Source organism: Chiloscyllium plagiosum, chromosome 14 (assembly GCF_004010195.1).
Source record: "Chiloscyllium plagiosum isolate BGI_BamShark_2017 chromosome 14, ASM401019v2, whole genome shotgun sequence".
NCBI lineage: Eukaryota > Metazoa > Chordata > Chondrichthyes > Orectolobiformes > Hemiscylliidae > Chiloscyllium > Chiloscyllium plagiosum.
In genome coordinates, this window is record NC_057723.1 from 8,577,845 (window position 1) to 8,596,177 (window position 18,333).

An 18,333-nucleotide genomic window follows, 5' to 3' on the forward strand; every position below is an offset into this window, starting at 1 on the left:
GGTAAAGGGGCAGTACAAAGAGATCTGGGTGTTCTTGTACATCAGTCAATGAAGGTAAGCATGCAGGTACAGCAGGTAGTGAAGAAGGCTAATAGCATGCTAGCCTTCATAACAAGAGGGATTGAGTATAGAAGCAAAGAAGTTCTTCTGCAGCTGTACAGGGCCTTGGTGAGACCACACCTGGAATACTGTGGGCAGTTCTGCTCTCCAAATTTGAGGAAAGACATTCTGGCTATTGAAGGAGTGCAGCGGAGGTTCACAAGGTCAATTCCTGGAATGGCAGGACTACCTTACGCTGAAAGACTGGAGCAACTGGGCTTGTATACCCTTGAGTTTAGAAGATTGAGAGGGGATCTGATTGAGACATATAAGATTATTAAAGGATTGGACACTCTGGAGGCAGGAAACATGTTTCCGCTGATGGGTGAGTGCCGGACCAGAGGACACAGCTTAAAAATACGGGGTAGACCATTTAGGACAGAGATGAGGAGAAACTTCTTCAACCAGAGAGTGGTGGCTGTGTGGAATGCTCTGCCCCAGAGGGCAGTGGAGGCCCAGTCTCGATTCATTTAAGAAAGAGTTGGATAGAGGAATCAAGGGTTATAGAGATAAGGCAGGAACAGGATACTGATTAAGGATTATCAGCCATGATCATATTGAATGGTGGTGCAGGTTCGAAGGGCAGAATGACCTACTCCTGCACCTATTGTCTATTGATTGTGTAACTAATTGTCTTTCTGCAATTAGCCCTTCTTATCAGTTATGGTGCCACTAGTGGTCAGAATTTACAGTGTGACATGTTTACATAAAATATTTCCATAACAAAACAGCCTCTGACAAATATAAAGAAAAGAAACAAAAAAAAGGCGTGAATTCAGCGCCTGTTAAAATGGGGAACCGCACTGGGTATGTAACCGGGATTCAATAATATCATCCCGTTTTACCTGAAGATTGCACAAACTCCCAGGCAAAGAGTGACTTAAATACTGCAGGCAAACCAGATTAAACTATTCATTAAAGGCAAGTTTCCCTTTAAAGAATGAAAATAATTGGAATTAAAGTCCAATTAAGTTTGACTTCCTAAATAGTTAAGAGGGAATTGGGCATAGGGCAACATTCCTTGCTGGTTGAGGGTTAAAATCAGGATGGACTAGGAATTTACAAACTCACCACAGTCCTTAATTTGTTCCATATGTAACCTTGCTCGTGTCAGTTTCTCTCTAACCAGGGGCTATGTGTTTAAACCTGTGATTCCAGTCACTACATTTTATCAGCAATGTGTCTCCTCTCGAGTCAAACTGTTTAAGAAAGAACTTGTAACTTGGTACTTTTGAAGGGAATAAAACAGCACCAATGGGCTGAGAACATGCTAGACTAAAGCGAGAGAAGGTTTGAAGTCGATTCATTGACCGTGAGTCAACTCTTGGCGTGGAGAGGCAGGGCTCTACGACATCCTTTTTTCAATCCCACACACATATACACACAGAAAAAAAAGTTGGGCAAATTGCCAGACTGCAAAGGGAATTGTCTCAGAGTTGGAGCACTCGGGAGGAAAATCAGTCCTGCTCTCGATCCTCCCGTCCCAGCACTGAGTTCTTTCTCCGAAAAGTTGCAGGAAGATTTCATTTCTGTTCATCTCTCTCGTGTTGTATTTTTAAACCACATTGGGGGGGCCCTCCTCCACCAGACTCGAGGAGTTTCTTACCTCTATCGCTGATTTTGCTCTTTTTAAAAGAAATTCTTTGGAGAAAACTTTTTTTTTTCCCCTCTGTGTGTTTGTCCCCTCCTTCCCCCGTTGCAACCAGACTTCCAGGCGATTGGAGTTTGAGACTGGGCTGCCAGTATTATCCCAGACTACTTCTCTCTACGTTTACTGAAGAATGGACTTCCCAAAAGGAAAGTTTCCCACCGTCGAGATCGTCAGGTGAGTTCTAATCTTGGCTGGTCGTTCTGGACTGAACTGGTGTGGTTTGTCTCCTGAAGTTTTGTGGGGATGGGAAACTTCTAAGGATTAGTTGGATTGAGAATTTGCTCCTTGTAATTCTTTAACCTCAGAAGTCTTTCAGGTCACCTCCCCCCTTAGCTGGTGAGAGATTTTTGTTCTTTGGTCACAGATGTCAGGGAGATTGAATAGAAGATGTGATTGCACTGGAGGGGTGCAGAGGAGATTCACCAGGATGTTGCCTGGGTTGGAGTATTTCAGCTCTGATAAGGCTGGGGTTGTTACCCAGAGAAGGCTGGGGGTGTGGGTGGGGGGGTGGATTCTGATATAGGTGTATGCCTTTTGAATCAAGTTGTTCACGCATGTAAGACATTTCCAGCATAGAACTTGAACCCAGATCTTCTGGCTTGGAGGCAGGGACACTACCACTGAGCCCTCCTGATAAGGGTACATTAGATTATGAGAGGCACAAAGTGAATAGAGAGCAGCTGTTACTCCTTAGTCGAAGGGTCGGTAACAAGGGGGCTGCTTTTAAAGTGAGAGACAGGAGATTTGAGGAAAACTTTTTTCACCGACAGGGTTTTGAGGGTCTGGAATGCACTGCCTGGGAGGGGAGTTGAGGCAGGGAACCTCACAACCCTTAAAAAGTACTTGGATGAGCACTTCAAATGTCATAACGTTTGCAGGAAATGGGATGAGTGTCGATTTAGAATTGCCTGTGCAGATTTGATGGGCCGAAAGGCCTCTTCTGTCCCAAATGATTCTAGGAACTAAATGAGGAGACAAGAATTGTTGTGATCAGGAGAGTTCTCCACTGGCCTGAGAAAGTGGTTGAAGCAAATTCCAAGTTGGGAGTTGGATCAATATTTGATAGAGGCAGGGCTATGGGGAAAGAGTAGAGAGAAGGGGACAAATGCCACAGCTCATTAAAAGAGAAAGTATAGGTATGTTGGGACAAAAGATCATCATCATCATCATCATCATCATCATCACTGACTGGTTAAATGGCACAGCTCCTCATGTTCTTAATATTAGAAGGTGCGGTGATTAGTGGAATGGGGGCAACGGAGGAAAGAGCTCCTTTATATGTATGTTTTTAACACAAAAATGATTAATCTGATTTGAATGATGGCTTTAATTAGTTGCATTCTTCTGAAAACTGTCATCATCTTCCGCCAGATCTTCACGATGAGTTTGCTCTCTCTCTCTCTCTCTCTCTCTCTGCCTTTGAAGCAGGAAAAGCGAATTTTTAAGAGACTGCTGTTGTATGAGTAAAAGGTTTTGTCATGGGCTTGGTGTGTCTCTGTTGGGATCAAAATGTTTCACTGGAGATTATTCCTGGAGTTTGGCAGGCACACACAGACAAGGTCTGGATGCAGGAAGTTGAAATGCGGGGTCAGACGCTAAAGACTCGCTTAGGCTGCAATGGGTTTGTCATGGAATCCGAGTTACCTTCACTTCCTTACCTGGTTACTTTACATGTTAATGAGACAAAAGTGTTAAATCCTCATGATTGAGAAATAAAGACCCTGAATGTGCTGGTAACAGAGCAGGAAAAACCCACTGAGAGGGATACCTATAACATATTCCTCAAGGTGGAGAATTTGGGGAAAAGTTACATGCATTATCTTCAGAGTGAAACCACTTTTTGATCAAAGTTAAAAATCACACAACGCCAGGTTATAGTCAACAGGTTTAATTGGAAGCACTAGCTTTTGGAGTGCCCCTCCTTCAGGTGATTGTGCCTTGGTCAAGTTTTTCATCACCTATCCTCAGATCGTCTCAGCTGGCTCAGATTTGGAGAGACTGTGGCACTGGACTAGTAAACTGGAGACTCAGGCTTATTCTTTGGGGACACTGGTTCAGAACATACCAATGAACCTAGTGGCCTTTATATTCAGAAATGGTGACCCTGAAACAGCCATCTATTATTGTACAAAACCCCTCTGGTCTATTAATGTCCTGTAGCAAAGAAAATTTTCTGTCTTTGCGATGGTCTGGTTTACATGTGAATCCAAACTCTCAGCAATGACCAAGCAAGCCATTCAGTTCTAGGGCAATTATGGACGGGCAATAAGTATTGATCTTGTCGGTGATACCATTATCCCATGAAAGAATAAAGGTATAAAAGCCTTCTGTTTGAAACAATGAGAGATTTTGCTGTGATAAAGGCACTACATAAACGCAAGTTGGCATTTATTGTGTGAGAACGGTGACCTGTCTGCTGTGAGGGTTTTGATGAAGAGAGCATTGATGTGTCTGAGGGATAGCAGGCCATTCATCACCATAAGTCTACATTAGTATTTATGTTTGATCTTCACCTCTTCCTAACCCTAACAGCGAGGTTGTTACCTCTGTTTGGAGAGTCCAGGATTGAGGGCTGAGAGAGTAACGGGTCTCACATTTAAGATAGAGATGGGGATTTAAGGCAGAAATTCAGGGAGCTAGGATGGAAGCTTAGAGCTAGGACGAACAGAGTTGTCTCTGGTTTGTTGCCCGTGCCACGTGCTAGTGAGGCAAGGAATAGGGAGAGAGAGAAGTTGAACACGTGGCTACAGGGATGGTGCAGGAGAGAGGGTTTTAGATTCTTGGATAATTGGGGGTCTTTCTGGGGTAGGTGGGACCTCTACAAGCAGGATGGTCTTCATCTGAACCGGGGGGTACCAATATCCTGGGGGGCAATTCGCTAAGTAAGGCTATTGGGGTGGGTTTAAACTAATCCAGCAGGGGGATGGGAACCAAAATTGTAGTTCAAGTATAGACCAGGTTGAGAGTAGGGAGGTCCAAAATCAAGTTTCAGAGACACCAGATGGCACCGGGAAGCAAGAAGTTGGTTTGAAGTGTGTCTACTTCAATGCCAGGAGCATCCGGAATAAGGTGGGTGAACTTGCAGCATGGGTTGGTACCTGGGACTTTTGATGTGGCCATTTCGGAGATATGGATAGAACAGGGACAGGAATGGTTGTTGCAGGTTCCAGGATTTAAATGTTTCAGTAAGAACAGAGAAGATAGTAAAAGAGGGGGAGGTGTGGTATTGTTGGTCAAGGACAGTATTACAGTTGTAGAAAGGATGTTTGGGGACTCGTCAACTGAGGTAGTATGGGCTGAAGTTAGAAACAGGAGAGGTCACCCTGTTGGGAGTTTTCTATTGGCCTCCGAATAGTTCCAGAGATGTAGAGGAAAGGATCACAAAGGTAATTCTCGATAGGAGTGAGAGAGACAGGGTAGTTGTCATGGGGGACTTCAACTTTCCAAATATTGACTGGGAACACTATAGTACGAGTACTATAGATGGGTCCGTTTTTGTCCAGTGTGTGCAGGAGGGCTTCCTGACTCAGTATGTAGACAGGCCAACAAGGGGCGAGGCCACATTAGATTTGTTACTGGGTAATGAGCCCGGCCAGGTGCTAGACTTGGAAGTAGGTGAGCAGTTTGGTGATAGCGATCACAATTCTGTCATGTTTACTTTAGTGATAGAAAGGGATAGGTGTATACCACTGGGCAAGAGTTACAGCTGGGGGAAAGGCAATTACGATGCGATTAGGCAGGATTTAGGAAGCATAGGATGGAGAAGGAAACTGCAGGGGATGGGCACATTAGAAATGTGGAGCTTATTCAAGGAAAAGCTACTGTGTGTCCTCGATAAATATGTACCTGTCAGGCAGGGAGAAAGCTGTACAGCGTGGGAGCTGTGGTTTACAAAGGAAATGGTATCTCTGGTCAAGAGGAAGAAGAAGGCTTATGTTAGGATGAGATGTGAAGGCTCAGTTAGGGCGCTTGAGGGTTACAAGGTAGCCAGGAAAGACCTAAAGAGAGAGCTCAAGAGCCAGGAAGAGACATGGGAAGTTGTTGGCGGATAGGATCAGGGTAAACCCTAAGGCTTTCTATAGGTATTTAGGGAATAAAGGAATGACGAGAGTAAGATTAGGGCCAATCAAGGATAGTAGTGGGAAGTTGTGTGTGGAGTCAGAGGAGATTGGGGAAGCACTAAATGAATACTTTTCAACAGTATTCACTCTAGAAAATAACAATGTTGTCGAGGAGAATACTGAGATACAGGCTACTAGACTAGGTGGGATTGAGGTTCACAAGGAAGAGGTATTAGAAATCCTGCAGAGTGTGAAAATAGATAAGTCCCCTGGGCCGGATGGGATTTATCCTAGGATCCTCTGGGAAGCCAGGGCCTTTGGCATTGATCTTTAAATCGTCGTTGTCTACAGGAATAGTGCCAGAAGACTGGAGGATAGCAAATGTGGTTCCTCTGTTCAAGAAAGGGAGTAGAGACAATCCTGGTAGTTATAGACCAATGAGCCTCACTTCAGTTGTTGGTTAAGTGTTGGAAAAGGTTATAAGAGAGAGGGATTATAATCATCTAGAAAAGAATAATTTGATTAGGGATAGTCAGCACGGTTTTGTGAAGAATAGGTCGTGCCACACAAACCTTAGAGTTCTTTGAGAAGGTGACCAAACAGGTAGATGAGAGTAAACCAGTTGATGTGGTGTATATAGATTTCAGCAAGGCATTCGATAAGGTTCCCCACAGTAGGCTATTGTACAAAATGCAGAGGAATGGGATTGTGGGAGATACAGCAGTTTGGATCAGTAATTGGCTTGCTGAAAGAAGAGAAGGTGGTGGTTGATGGGAAATGTTCATCCTGGAGCCCAGTTACTAGTGGTGTACCGCAAGGGTTGTTGTTGGGTCCACTGCTGTTTGTCACTTTTATAAATGACCTGGATGAGGGCGTAGAAGGGTGGGTTAGTAAATTTGCAGACAACACTAAGGTCGGTGGAGTTGTGGATAGTGACGAAGGATGTAGCAGGTTACAGAGAGACATAGATAAGTTGCAGAGCTGGGCTGAGGGGTGGCAAATGGTGTTTAATGCGGACAAGTGTGAGGTGATTCACTTTGGTCGGAGTAACCGGAATGCAAAGTACTGGGCTAATGGTAAGATTCTTGGTAGTGTAGATGAGCAGAGAGATCTCGGTATCCAGTACACAGATCCTTGAAAGTTGCCACCCAGGTTGACAGGGTTGTTAAGAAGGCATACAGTGTTTTAGCTTTTATTAATAGAGGGATCGAGCTCTGGAACCATGAGGTTATGCTACAGCTGTACAAGACTCTGGTGCGGCCGCACTTGGAGTATTGTGTACAGTTCTGGTCACTGCATTATAAAAAGGATGTGGAAGCTTTGGAAAGAGTGCGGAGGAGATTTACTAGGATGTTGCCTGGTATGGAGGAAAGGTCTTACGAGGAAAGGTTTAGGGACTTGAGGTTGTTTTCATTAGAGAGAAGAAAGTTGAGGTGACTTAGAGACATATAATCTAATCAGAGGGTTAGATAGGGTGGACAGGGAGAGCCTTTTTCCAAGAATGGTGATGGCGAGCACGAGGGGGCATAGCTTTAAATTGAGGGGTGATAGATATAGGACAGATGTCAGAGGTAGTTTCTTTACACAGAGAGTAGTAAGGGTATGGAAAGCTTTGCCTGCAACGGTAGTAGATTCGTCAACTTTAAGTACATTTAAGGCATCATTGGACGAGCATACGGATGTACATGGAATAGTGTAGGTTAGATGGGCTTCAGGTTGGTATGACAGGTCGGCGTAACATCGAGGGCCAAAGGGCCTGTACTGCGCTGTAATGTTCTATGTTCTATAATTTCTTCTGAGATAGTCAGCCTCTGGAATTGTTCATTGTAGAGGGTGTTGAGGCCGGGTCATTAAGATATTCAGAGTTGAGATGGATAGATTTTTAATCAGTAAGGCAATGAGGAAAAGCTGATTGTAGGGTTGACGGTTATCAAATCAGCCATCAACTCATTGAATGGTGGAGCAGACTCAATGGGCTGAATCGCCTACTTTTGCTCCAGTATCCAATGATTTTATGGTAACTTAATCAACTAAGTCTTTATTCTTTCTCCCGATCTTAATCTACAATATTTGCTTCAATATCACCACGATTAGATTAGCCATGATCTTACTGTATGACTTGACAGGTGAGAGGGATTGATGAGCCAACTCCTGTTCGTGTGTACGAATGAGTTCCACAATCTCACCATGCACTTGGCTAAAAAGGTTTCTCCTTTAATTTCACTGTGTTCACAGCTTTCTGCACATATGAAGGAGGAGGGAACAGAGGGCTTGAGTTGTATGCAGAGTGGGAAGAGGCATTTAAATTGAGGAAGAACCTTAAACCAGCAATGACTTGTCAGGCTGAATGGCCTGTTTCATGTCATAGACTGGCTGGAGCAATCCAGGGGCTGTGAGCACGGTACTAACATAATGAATATCATTTTCACATATTTTGATTGTTTTTTGCAAGTTAGTGAACATTGTCCAATTCTCTCGTGTGCTGGGGGTGATAATTTGTCCTTTGGTTAGAATGAGCTAGTCACTTCATATAAATAAGCTAACAAGAATCCAAATTTACACAGCACATTTAACATTGTGCATATTCTATAGTGTTGTGGAGGAGCAATTATCAAGCAAACTTTGACCCAAAACTACATAAGGAGAATTCAGGACAGGTGACCAAAAACTTGACCAGGAGATAGGTTTTAAAAAGCATTTTAAGAGGAGAGAGAGGTAACTCCAGAGATTGAGGAAACTCCAGACCTTGGGAGCGAGATGGTTGATGCAGCTGTTAATCCTAAACAAAAGAAATGAGGGATGGTCAAGGGATACAGACAGGATAGAAATGCCCATCAAGAGAAAGTTGGCAGACACCATCCGCACTTCCACTGGCACCATACACTGGTGAGCACCCAGTATCTGTGATAAGATGGAGTGAATTTTCTATTGGCAAGGTCAGAAGGTAACAGTTGGAGATGAAATACCAGATGAGAGCACTTTCAGGAAACCAACGTCGACAAAATGGGAAGCCAAGTTTCAACTGTAGTTGAATCGTAATGAAATGAAAATATGAGGCAAACATGAATCAATTGTATTTCATTTTGTTTAGTCATTTTGGGATTATGGTTGTCACTAGCAAGGCTGGAATTTATTGCCAATCACTATTCCCCTAAGAAGGTAGCGGTAGTGGATGTCACCTTCTTGAACCACAGGAGCCCACATTGTAATCGACTTAACACAACAAGCACTAACTTGTTAGATCATTTCGCATCAACCACATTGGTAGGGGACCGGGTAAGGAGAGATTTTCTCCCCTAAAGTATAACAGCGGTCAATTTGCATTTTTTAAAATGACATTCCATCAGCTTTATGCTCACTTGTGCCAACTTATGCCGTACAATTACATTGCATTAGATTATTGTTACATTGCATCAATTGTCTATTGCTGCATGCATATATCTCAAAATGGACATCTTTTAGTCTGAGAAAACCTGCAGGAGGGGAGCCAAGGCTAGATTTTTAGTGGAGCTCAGTGATTTGGTCAGCAGAATCATTCATGCAACATGCTGTACAATGGAATGTGGATATGTAACTGATTATGTTACTCTGTCTGTAGAGCAGAAGAACAAACCAGAAAGAAGTCTGTAAATGAAACAATTGGAAGATACCACACTCGAGAGCCATATTCCGTTATCTTTGTAGATATAAATGTAAATAGTGTTACTGTATTAAATAAAGTGAGAGAGCCTTGCTCTAGCATAACAATGAACAAGGGATCTGAGTGGCCAGCAGTCTAGTACAAAGGGAGCTGTATCCAAGATCGTGTGTAGATACTCAATACCCAAAAACAAGGGCTTCTGAAGGTTACAGAGAACAGTAATAATATGAAAGTAAGTTACAAAGAAAGTCACCAGCTGAGATGCTTGTGGTAGGATTATGGCTATAAATAGAGTGGTAGCGCCACAGAGGAGAGGCATTGGAAGAGGATAACGAGGTCAACTGTGTGAAAAGGGTTGGAGAGAGAGGGAGAAAGCACCACGATAGCAGTCACGCAAAATGGTATTGTGAACACTACACAGTGAATGAGCATGAATTAAATTTGTGAAAGACCTGAGAACCAGCAGGGAGTAGGTGTTGATTGGTCCGGCAGACTGATTACGAGAGAGACTAAGGGATCGGAGTATTGAATGGGACAGGATGTAATCAAGGAGATAGCTGGAGCAGAGTGGTTCTCAAACTCTAAACTGTCCTGTGAAGAAGCCATTACCCCTTCAGAGGCCAGTATATGGAGAGGAAGGAGGAAGGCAGCTGTGTTTTGAGATCGGGGAGGAATAAGGGGGTTGTAATGGAAATTTTAAGTTGATCAAATAGAAGCTGTTGGGTTTATGAAAGGAATTGAGGAAAGCTCTGGGAATATTCCTGGCTGCTCGTCACCACAGAAATAAGTTAAGAGCTTGTGACATTTGGGAAGCCTCTGTTCAAGGGAATGCAGTAACAGCCATACCTGGAAGTACACAAATTATTGAAGTTGGTTGAGCTTCACTTGTGTTTTTTTAGTGAAATCAGTCTGATTTTATCCATAGAGGCATAGAGAAAGAAATGTTGAAAATTTTTCATAATTCACTGACTAGCTCCAAGTTGTAAAAGCTGGGTCTGATTCTAGGCACCACATTTTAGGAAGGATGTAGATGTAGGTTTGCTCGCTGAGCTGGAAGGTTTCATTGGGAAGGGTGTTAAGGCCTTGGTGAGAGCGCAGAAAGGGATTACTGGATGACACCAAGGATGAGGGTCATCAATTATGGGGCAAAACTAGGAATGTTCTCATTATAGCAGGGAAGATTAATGTGGAATTTGATAGAGGAGGTAGTGTTCAAAAGGGATTTCAATAAATACTTGAAGGAAAAAATTGCAGGATTCTTCAGAAAGAGCTGAGAGAAATAAGACTAATTGCTCAGTCTTCCCTTAGGCTAATACATCCCCATAGGCGAATGAGGGGTAGCACAATGGCTCAGTGATTAGCACTGCTGCCTCACAGCACCAGGGATCTGGGTTCAACTGTCTGTGTGGAGTTTGCACCTTCTCTCCATGTCTGTGTTGGTTTCCTCTGGGTGCTCCAGTTTCCTCCCAAAGTCCAAAGGGTTAGGATGGATTATCCATGCTAAATTGACTATGGTATCCAGGGATGTGCAGGCTGGGTGGGTTAGCCATGGGAAATGCAGAGTTACAAGGATAGGGGTTGGGGGATGGGTATGGGTGGGATACACTTTGGATGGGTAATGTGGACCTGCTGGGCTAAATGGTCTGCTTCCATACTGTAGAGATTCTATGAAATGGCTGCTCTCTTTACCACAACTTACTATATTTCTGTGGCCTGTTGCACCAATGAGTAAAGTGCCCTCCTGTCTGTTACTAATCAGCAGAAGCAATTATGGTCCCAGCTGATAACTCCAGTCTGAGATGAGTTGGCTGACCTGACTAATAACACATTGCGTCTGTGTCTGAGTCTGAAAGCTGACTTCAAGAAAAATTCCATAGATTTGAACATGAAATACTGCTTATTCAATGCTGGGAGATCACTTCACTGGTGTAGGAGTACTGAAGGACGGCCGAGCAGTCAGAGGGCTGAGGGAGCATGCACTGTCAGAGGGTTAGGGAATATTTTTGTTGCCTATTTGTAATGGGTGTGGGATTGAATAGAGGATAGAATAGACCAAATAGAGGAAAGGTCCATGATATCCTGGAAGGATTGCTCCTCAAACAAAATAACATTTCCCAAGTATACAAATTTAATAATTCTCAAATCCCTCCATTTTGTTTTATCCTCTACCTCTGTAATCTCCTCTCGCCCTGTGTGACTTCTGGCAACCTCCCATTTTTACCCATTCCTGACTCAGCCAATTGCAGTTGTAAATTCAGTTGCTTTAATCCCAAGGTTCTGGAATTCCCTCCCTAATCCTTTCTACCTCCTTGCTTCTCCTTTCAAAAGCTGACCTCCGAATGTTAACCAGGTTCCAGTTCCATCACCTCTGACTGCATCCGCCTATGTATCAAATTTCCTGAGATAATCAAAAATATCTTGCATTTTTCTCGCTCTGTCAGCACAGTTAAGCACCTTCAGGCACAGTAATGGTAAACAGAAGCTAAAACTAAGTCACATAAGCATGGGGCGACAGTAGTGTAGTCACTGGACTAGCATTCCAGTACCTTCAACCAATGTTCTGAGAAAATGGATGCAAATTCTACTGTGTTAGATGGTGAAATTTGAAGTCAGTAAAAATCGGGGCTAAACAACTGGCCCAAGTACAACAATTGACAATGGTTGTAAAGCATATCCAGTTCACTAATATCCCTTATGAAGGAAATCTGCTCTCCTCACTTCCTCTGGCCTGTACTCCAGAGCCATCGCAAATGTGGTTGACACTTCACTGCCTTCTAGATGATAAAGGATGTTAAATGTTGACCTAGTCAACAATGTTCCATACCCCATGAATGAATAAAAATATCAGGGAGGAGAAGGAAGAAAGCAATGAGTTTCTCCTGTCAAGAAGTAACAAAGACCTGGATGAATGTTTCAGTGATGGTGGTGAGGCAGAATTTGGTGGTGAAAATAAGTGTTTTGGTAATGGCACATATGTGGCTAGAAACTGGTCCCTGGGTCAAATATGACACTTGCTTATTTAATCATCTTTAAATATTTTAGTTACATTGAAGGCACCGTGTTAAGATATTGTTGTTACTCAAAGCTGTGGTTAAAATTGAGACAGTGAACCCTCACCGGGGCATGACTCCACCGTTAAAATCCCCCACCCCTCAGCAAAGGGGGCAGGTGGCCTTCCACTGCCTGAATTCCAGTGGAGGTTGGGGGAGAGTTTGGAAGGACAGATGAACCAATATTTGTCAGGTAAACCTTCCCATTGATATGGCACAGAGACGGAGGTATTGGAACTCAAACTCATGACCTTTTGACTTGGAGGTGAGTGTGCTGTCAACGGAGCCACTTCCAACAAAACTAATAAGCTCTCCCAGTCCTTACATGTTCCCACGTTAAGAAAAATGGAGAGGTGGGGCTGGCTTGGCAAGTGTATATTTGTTCTTCAAGAGCCCATCAGCTGCTGATTTATGAAACATTCCTGGTGAAGGGAAACCTTTCACACACTAACATCAGCCTGACAGAACTGTTCTTTCTCAAAACACCCTGATTGTAATCACTGTTATTCAGTTGTTCAGTGTTCTTTGCTTCTAGGCATTTTCACTTAATTTTTGCTATTTCATTTCCAATACTAAGTTTGATCAGACTTTTTTTTTAAAACAATCCCCACAAGAGAAACACATAAATACAATTAGGTTGAGACAGAGAATGTGCAAGAGAGAGAATGATATCTGAATCCCTGGTCTCCCTCCTCCCTTTGTCTGTTACTTCCTCCAGCCCCACAACCTTCTAAGATCTCTGCATTGTCCTAATTCTGGTCTCGTGTGCATCCTTGAGATTAATCCATCCATCACTGGAGGCCATGTCTTCAGCTGCCTGAGCCTCATACACTCTAGCACTCCTGCCTGAAATATCTTGCTGTCTTTATTTCCTCCTTTTAAGACGCTGCTTGAAACCTATCTCTTTTTTGCAAAGTTTTTGATCAGTCCTAATACCTCCTCTTAACCTGAATTGCCTTTCTGCATGAAAGGAGCTATATAAATATTTGTTGTTGTAGAGCAATTGTTCAAGAGGTAACAGCACAAACAGCTGCCGTGAAACGAAGGGGACTGGGAGAGAGGAAGGGGATGTGAGATGGATGAACAGAAACACAACAATGAGCAGTGGACACAGCCTGATGCTCAAACACAATAGTAATGCAGGGAAGAAAGATAGATTTATATGGTAAAAAACAAAGTACTGGAGAAACTCAGCATATCTGGCAGCATCTGTGGAGAGAGAGAAAAGTCTTCAGGGCTGGGGTTCTGAAGACGTCATCACCAGACCCAAATGTTAACTCTGCTTCTCTCTCCACAGAGATTGTAAACCCGCTGAGTTTCTCCAGCACTTTGTTTTCATTGCAGACTTTCAGCATCTGCAGGGTTTTGCTTTTATGGAGATGCGGACACACTCGTCTGCACATGTGCTCTTTTTCACACAATCCTTCCTGTGCGTAGGTATATGCAGGCAGGAAAAGATGAACATATTCCTGTTCATTCACTTGCATAGCCAGAAGTGGGGTAAAATATGGACAATCAATTTTCAACTTTGTCATCTGATTTTAATGCCTGACAATTTCATGGACTAAAATGATTTTGTAAAGACAGAAATATAGTCCATTTTCTAATCATTCAAATGGGTGTTGCTGACTGTGCCAGCTTTTATTGCCCATCTCTAGTTGCCTTCAAGAAGATGATGAGTTGCCTCCTTGAACCACAAAGCAGTTCAGGAGAGAATTCCAGGATTTTGACCCAGAAAGAGTAAAGGAACAGTGATATATTTCCAAGCCAGGATGGTGAGTGGCTTGGAGGGGTACTTGCAGGTAGTGGTTTTCCCATGTCTCTGCTGCCCTTGTCCTTCTAGGTGGTAGTGCCTGTGGATTTGGGAGGTGCTGTCTAAGGCTCTTTGGTGAATGTCTGCAGTGCATCTTACAGATTGTATACACACAGCAGTGACTGAGGTAGAAGGAGTGAATGTTTGTGGATGTGGTGCCAATCAAGCAGGCTGCTTTGTCCTGGATGGAGCCAAGCTTCTTGAGGGTTGATGGCAATGCACTCATCCAGGCAAGTGAGGTCTGTTGTAAGGTCTGTTGCCTGAAGCCTGTCCAGGAGATGAGATAATCACTGTAGGATTCTCAGTCTCTGACTTGCTGTTGTAACTATTTATTTATACGTATTTGTATGGCTAGTCCCAGTTTGGTTTCTGGTCAATTGTAAAGACCAGATTCTTGATAGTGGGGCATTCAATGATAGGGATGCCTTTGAATGTCAGGGAATGACAGTTAGATTCTCTCTTGTTTGAAGATGGCCATTGCCCGGCACTTGTATGGCATGAATGTTATTTGCCACTTGTCTAAGCTTGGATATTTTCCAAGTCTTGCTGCAGTTGGATATAGACTGCTTTAGTAGCTGAGGAGTTGTGAATGGTATTGAACATTGTGCATTTCAGCATACATTCCCACTTCTGAGCATATGATGGAGGTAAGGTCCTGGAGAGCCTAAAGTCTCTCACAGCAACCAACAGACCATACGTCCAGGAAGTTTAGGAAACCAATGTGGGATAAATCAAATAATCTGAACTGAAATTACCGTTTTATCTGAAGATGTAAAATGAAAAGTTGCATTTTTGAACCAGAAAGGCTTGCTTGCCATTAGCATGGAAAGACAATGGAACCACACTTGAAATGCACAAATGACCCATATATCAGTAGATGCTTGGTATTGCAGCAGAGAAAAGGAAAAAATAGATTTACAGTATAAAGAACTAGATGTGTCTCTGTGTCTCTGTGTCTCTCTGGTTCCTCCTTCATCATCCCAAAAGCCAGCCCTGAATATCTATTCACTGAAAACTCAAGGATTCTATGAATGTTGTTACTGCTGTGGATAAGAGACATCAACTAATAGCTGTGATCTCTGGTTCACTATAACAACTCAAGGACTCAAACTTTTGTTTAATTAACAGACTGTATATTCTTTAACTGTCTGTTGCACCTGACACTCTTCCCTCTTAAGCTTTCATGAAGTGGCCATGGTGTAGTGGTAGTGTCACAAGACCAGCAATCCAGAAAGCCAATTTAATATTCTGAGGACTTGAGTTTGATTCCTACCATGGTACCTGGTTAAATTTGAATTCAGTATAAATCTGGAATTTAAAAAAAAACACTCCTAGTGACCACTGTTGATTATCACAAAAACCCAATACCCTTTAAGGGAAGATAAGTGCAGTCCTTACATTGATTGACCTACATGTGACTCCAGACCCGCAGATTGTGGTTGACTCTTAACTACCTTTGGCAATTAAGGATAGGCAATAAACGATGGCCTAGAGAGTAACTCTCTCATCCTGTGCATGAATATTGAAAAACAACCTCCATGTTTGATGTCATATTTTGTTATTTGTGGAGTTGGTAAGTAATTTGTTTTTAACTTTCACACAGCACAACCTCAACATGGCTTCTTCATTTATATCAGGCAAGCTTTGTTTTAATTGATGTGACCATGTGTTCAAAACTTTGTGAAATATTTGGTGCGACTGGCCAAGGGATTGGAAAGTGGGGGGAGGAGTTATTCACCCCTCCCCAATATCAGTATATCAATGCATGGCACACGCACACCCTGCACGTGCATCCAGTTAGTTTATATACACAGTGTTATGAACAGCATAATTTGACACGGATATATCACGAAGAATGAGACTCAGCTTCCTCCCTGGAGAGTAGTGGTATTTCTCCGTCCTCTGAAGCTGAGATAAACCTGTACAGTTTGACTTAGCTTTATTGTCACATGAGAGCTGGGGTGCATAGCCTCAAAATGAGGAGGAGCAGTTTTAGGACTGAGTTGAGGAGGAACTTCTTCACCCAAAGGGTTGAGAGTCTGTGGAATTCCCTGCCAGTGAGGCAGTTGAGCTTCCTCATTAAATGTTTTTAAGCCAAAGATAATTAGGTTTTTGGACAAGTAAGGAATTAAGGGTGACAGTGAGGGTGTGGATAAGTGGGGATGAGTCCATGAAAAGGTCAGCCCTGATCATCTTGAATGGTGGAGCAGGCCCGAAGGGTCAGATGGCCTATTCCTGCTCCTAGTTCTTATGTGCTGTGAAAGGTTTACCACTTACTGTACCATCTTAGATACAAAAGTACAGATTCTTGAGTAAAAATACTTAAGGGAAAAAAATTATAAAATAAAGTCCAGCATTACAGATCTTCAAAAGGATAAAATCATAGTAATAAATTAGAAAAAAAAGAGATAAAAAGTTTAGATTAACAGTCCTTCCACAATAATACAACAAAAGAAAAAAGAATTAAAGAAGAGAATTTAAAATAAAGTCCATTGACTTGTGTGAGCTGTAGATCCAGCAAATAATTCTGATGTGTGTACAGCACTGAAACAGGCCATTTGCTCCAGCTGATCTATACTGTATTCTTCAGAAATGCTAATGGTTTTTAGTAATTTCCTGAAGTAATAGGTGGGCACAGATTTAAAGTCATTGGCAAAAGAACAAGAGATAAATGAGAACAAATTGCTCACGGTGAGGTTTATGAAGATCCCCCGAACATATATCCTGATGTATTGCACAAGGACATTACACAGAAAAAGGCAATTGAACATGTGATTGAAGAGACTAATTTGTGGTGGTTTAGGTGAAAAGGCTGTGGTGTGGGATTAAATTGGAGAGATCATTCCAAGAGCTAGTGCAGGCAGGATGGACCAAATGGCCTTTTTCTGTGCAATAAGATTCTATGATTCGATCATAAGAATTAAGTGCAATTCAACCCTGTAGGCCTGCACAATAAGATCTTGGCTGAACTGATTGTGATCTCAACTCCACTCTCTTGTCTACTTTCCCACAACCCATGATTCCTTTATCAATCGATAGTTTGTCAGCTACTGAATCACAATCATAGAATCCCTACAGTGTGGAACAGGCCATTTGGCTCAACAAATCCACACCAACCCTCCGAAGAGTAAACCACCCAGACCCATTCCCCTATCCTATTACGCTACATTTACCCCTGACTATTGCACCTAACCTACACATCCCAGAACACTATGAACAATTTAGCATGGCCAGTTCACCTAACTGAATGACCCAGCCTCCAGTCCCGTGAGTTCCAAAAAATAATGACTCTCTGACTTGATAAATTCCTCCTTATCTCCTTCTGAATTGGGAGACCTCATGTTGTTTGAAGCTGTGACCCCAAGCTTCATATGCATAAAGCAAATGAGGACAATTTGTTTTTGGGATCTCTATTTATTTCAAGATAAAATACTCAGCAATGAAATTTTAGATTTTTGTCTGGGTAGTGAGAGAGACCGAGCAGAACCATTCACGGCGAGGAGAAAGCAAAAGCTAGGAAGACATAAATATAAGACCATCCCTAATAAATCCAAGAGGGAATGTATGTACCAAGGGTCTGGTGAGAATCGGGAACTCCATACAGTGTGCATGGGGCAAAGGCATAGATGCATTTGAGGGAAAGTTGGATAAATATATGTGGGAGATAGAAAAATGTGCCAGAGGGGTGTAGTAGGGGACTTGACACAGACACAGAAACATAGAAAGTCGGAGCAAGAGGAGGCCTTTCAGCTCTTCAGCCTGCTCCACCATTCAATATGATCATCCAACTCAGTCCATTGTTCCCATTTTCTCCCCATACCTTTGATCCATCTGGACCAGTTAACCTGAACAGCTCTTTCTGAAAACAAAAGAATGCTGGAGAATCACAGCAGGTCAGGCAGCATTGACGGAGAGAAAGCAAGCTAACGTTTCAAGTCGCGATGACTCTTCATCTGAGCTGAGATGAAGTGTGGAGGGGCAGCATCTGCAGTAATTTGTTCCTAAATTCTTTCTGCAAC

At 42.8% G+C, this 18,333-nt stretch overlaps 1 protein-coding gene across 2 annotated transcripts in view; it reads left to right on the plus strand.

Moving 5' to 3' along the window:
• Positions 1-1,139: 1,139 nt before the first annotated feature.
• Positions 1,140-18,333, plus strand: part of pdgfrb (platelet-derived growth factor receptor, beta polypeptide) — a 100,346-nt gene continuing 83,152 nt past the window's right edge. For both annotated transcript variants that reach the window (XM_043703113.1, XM_043703115.1), the window contains exon 1: positions 1,140-1,924. In XM_043703113.1, coding sequence (XP_043559048.1) covers positions 1,881-1,924 — 44 coding nt within the window. In that variant the 5' untranslated portion in view covers positions 1,140-1,880. The remainder of the gene's footprint in view (positions 1,925-18,333) is intronic.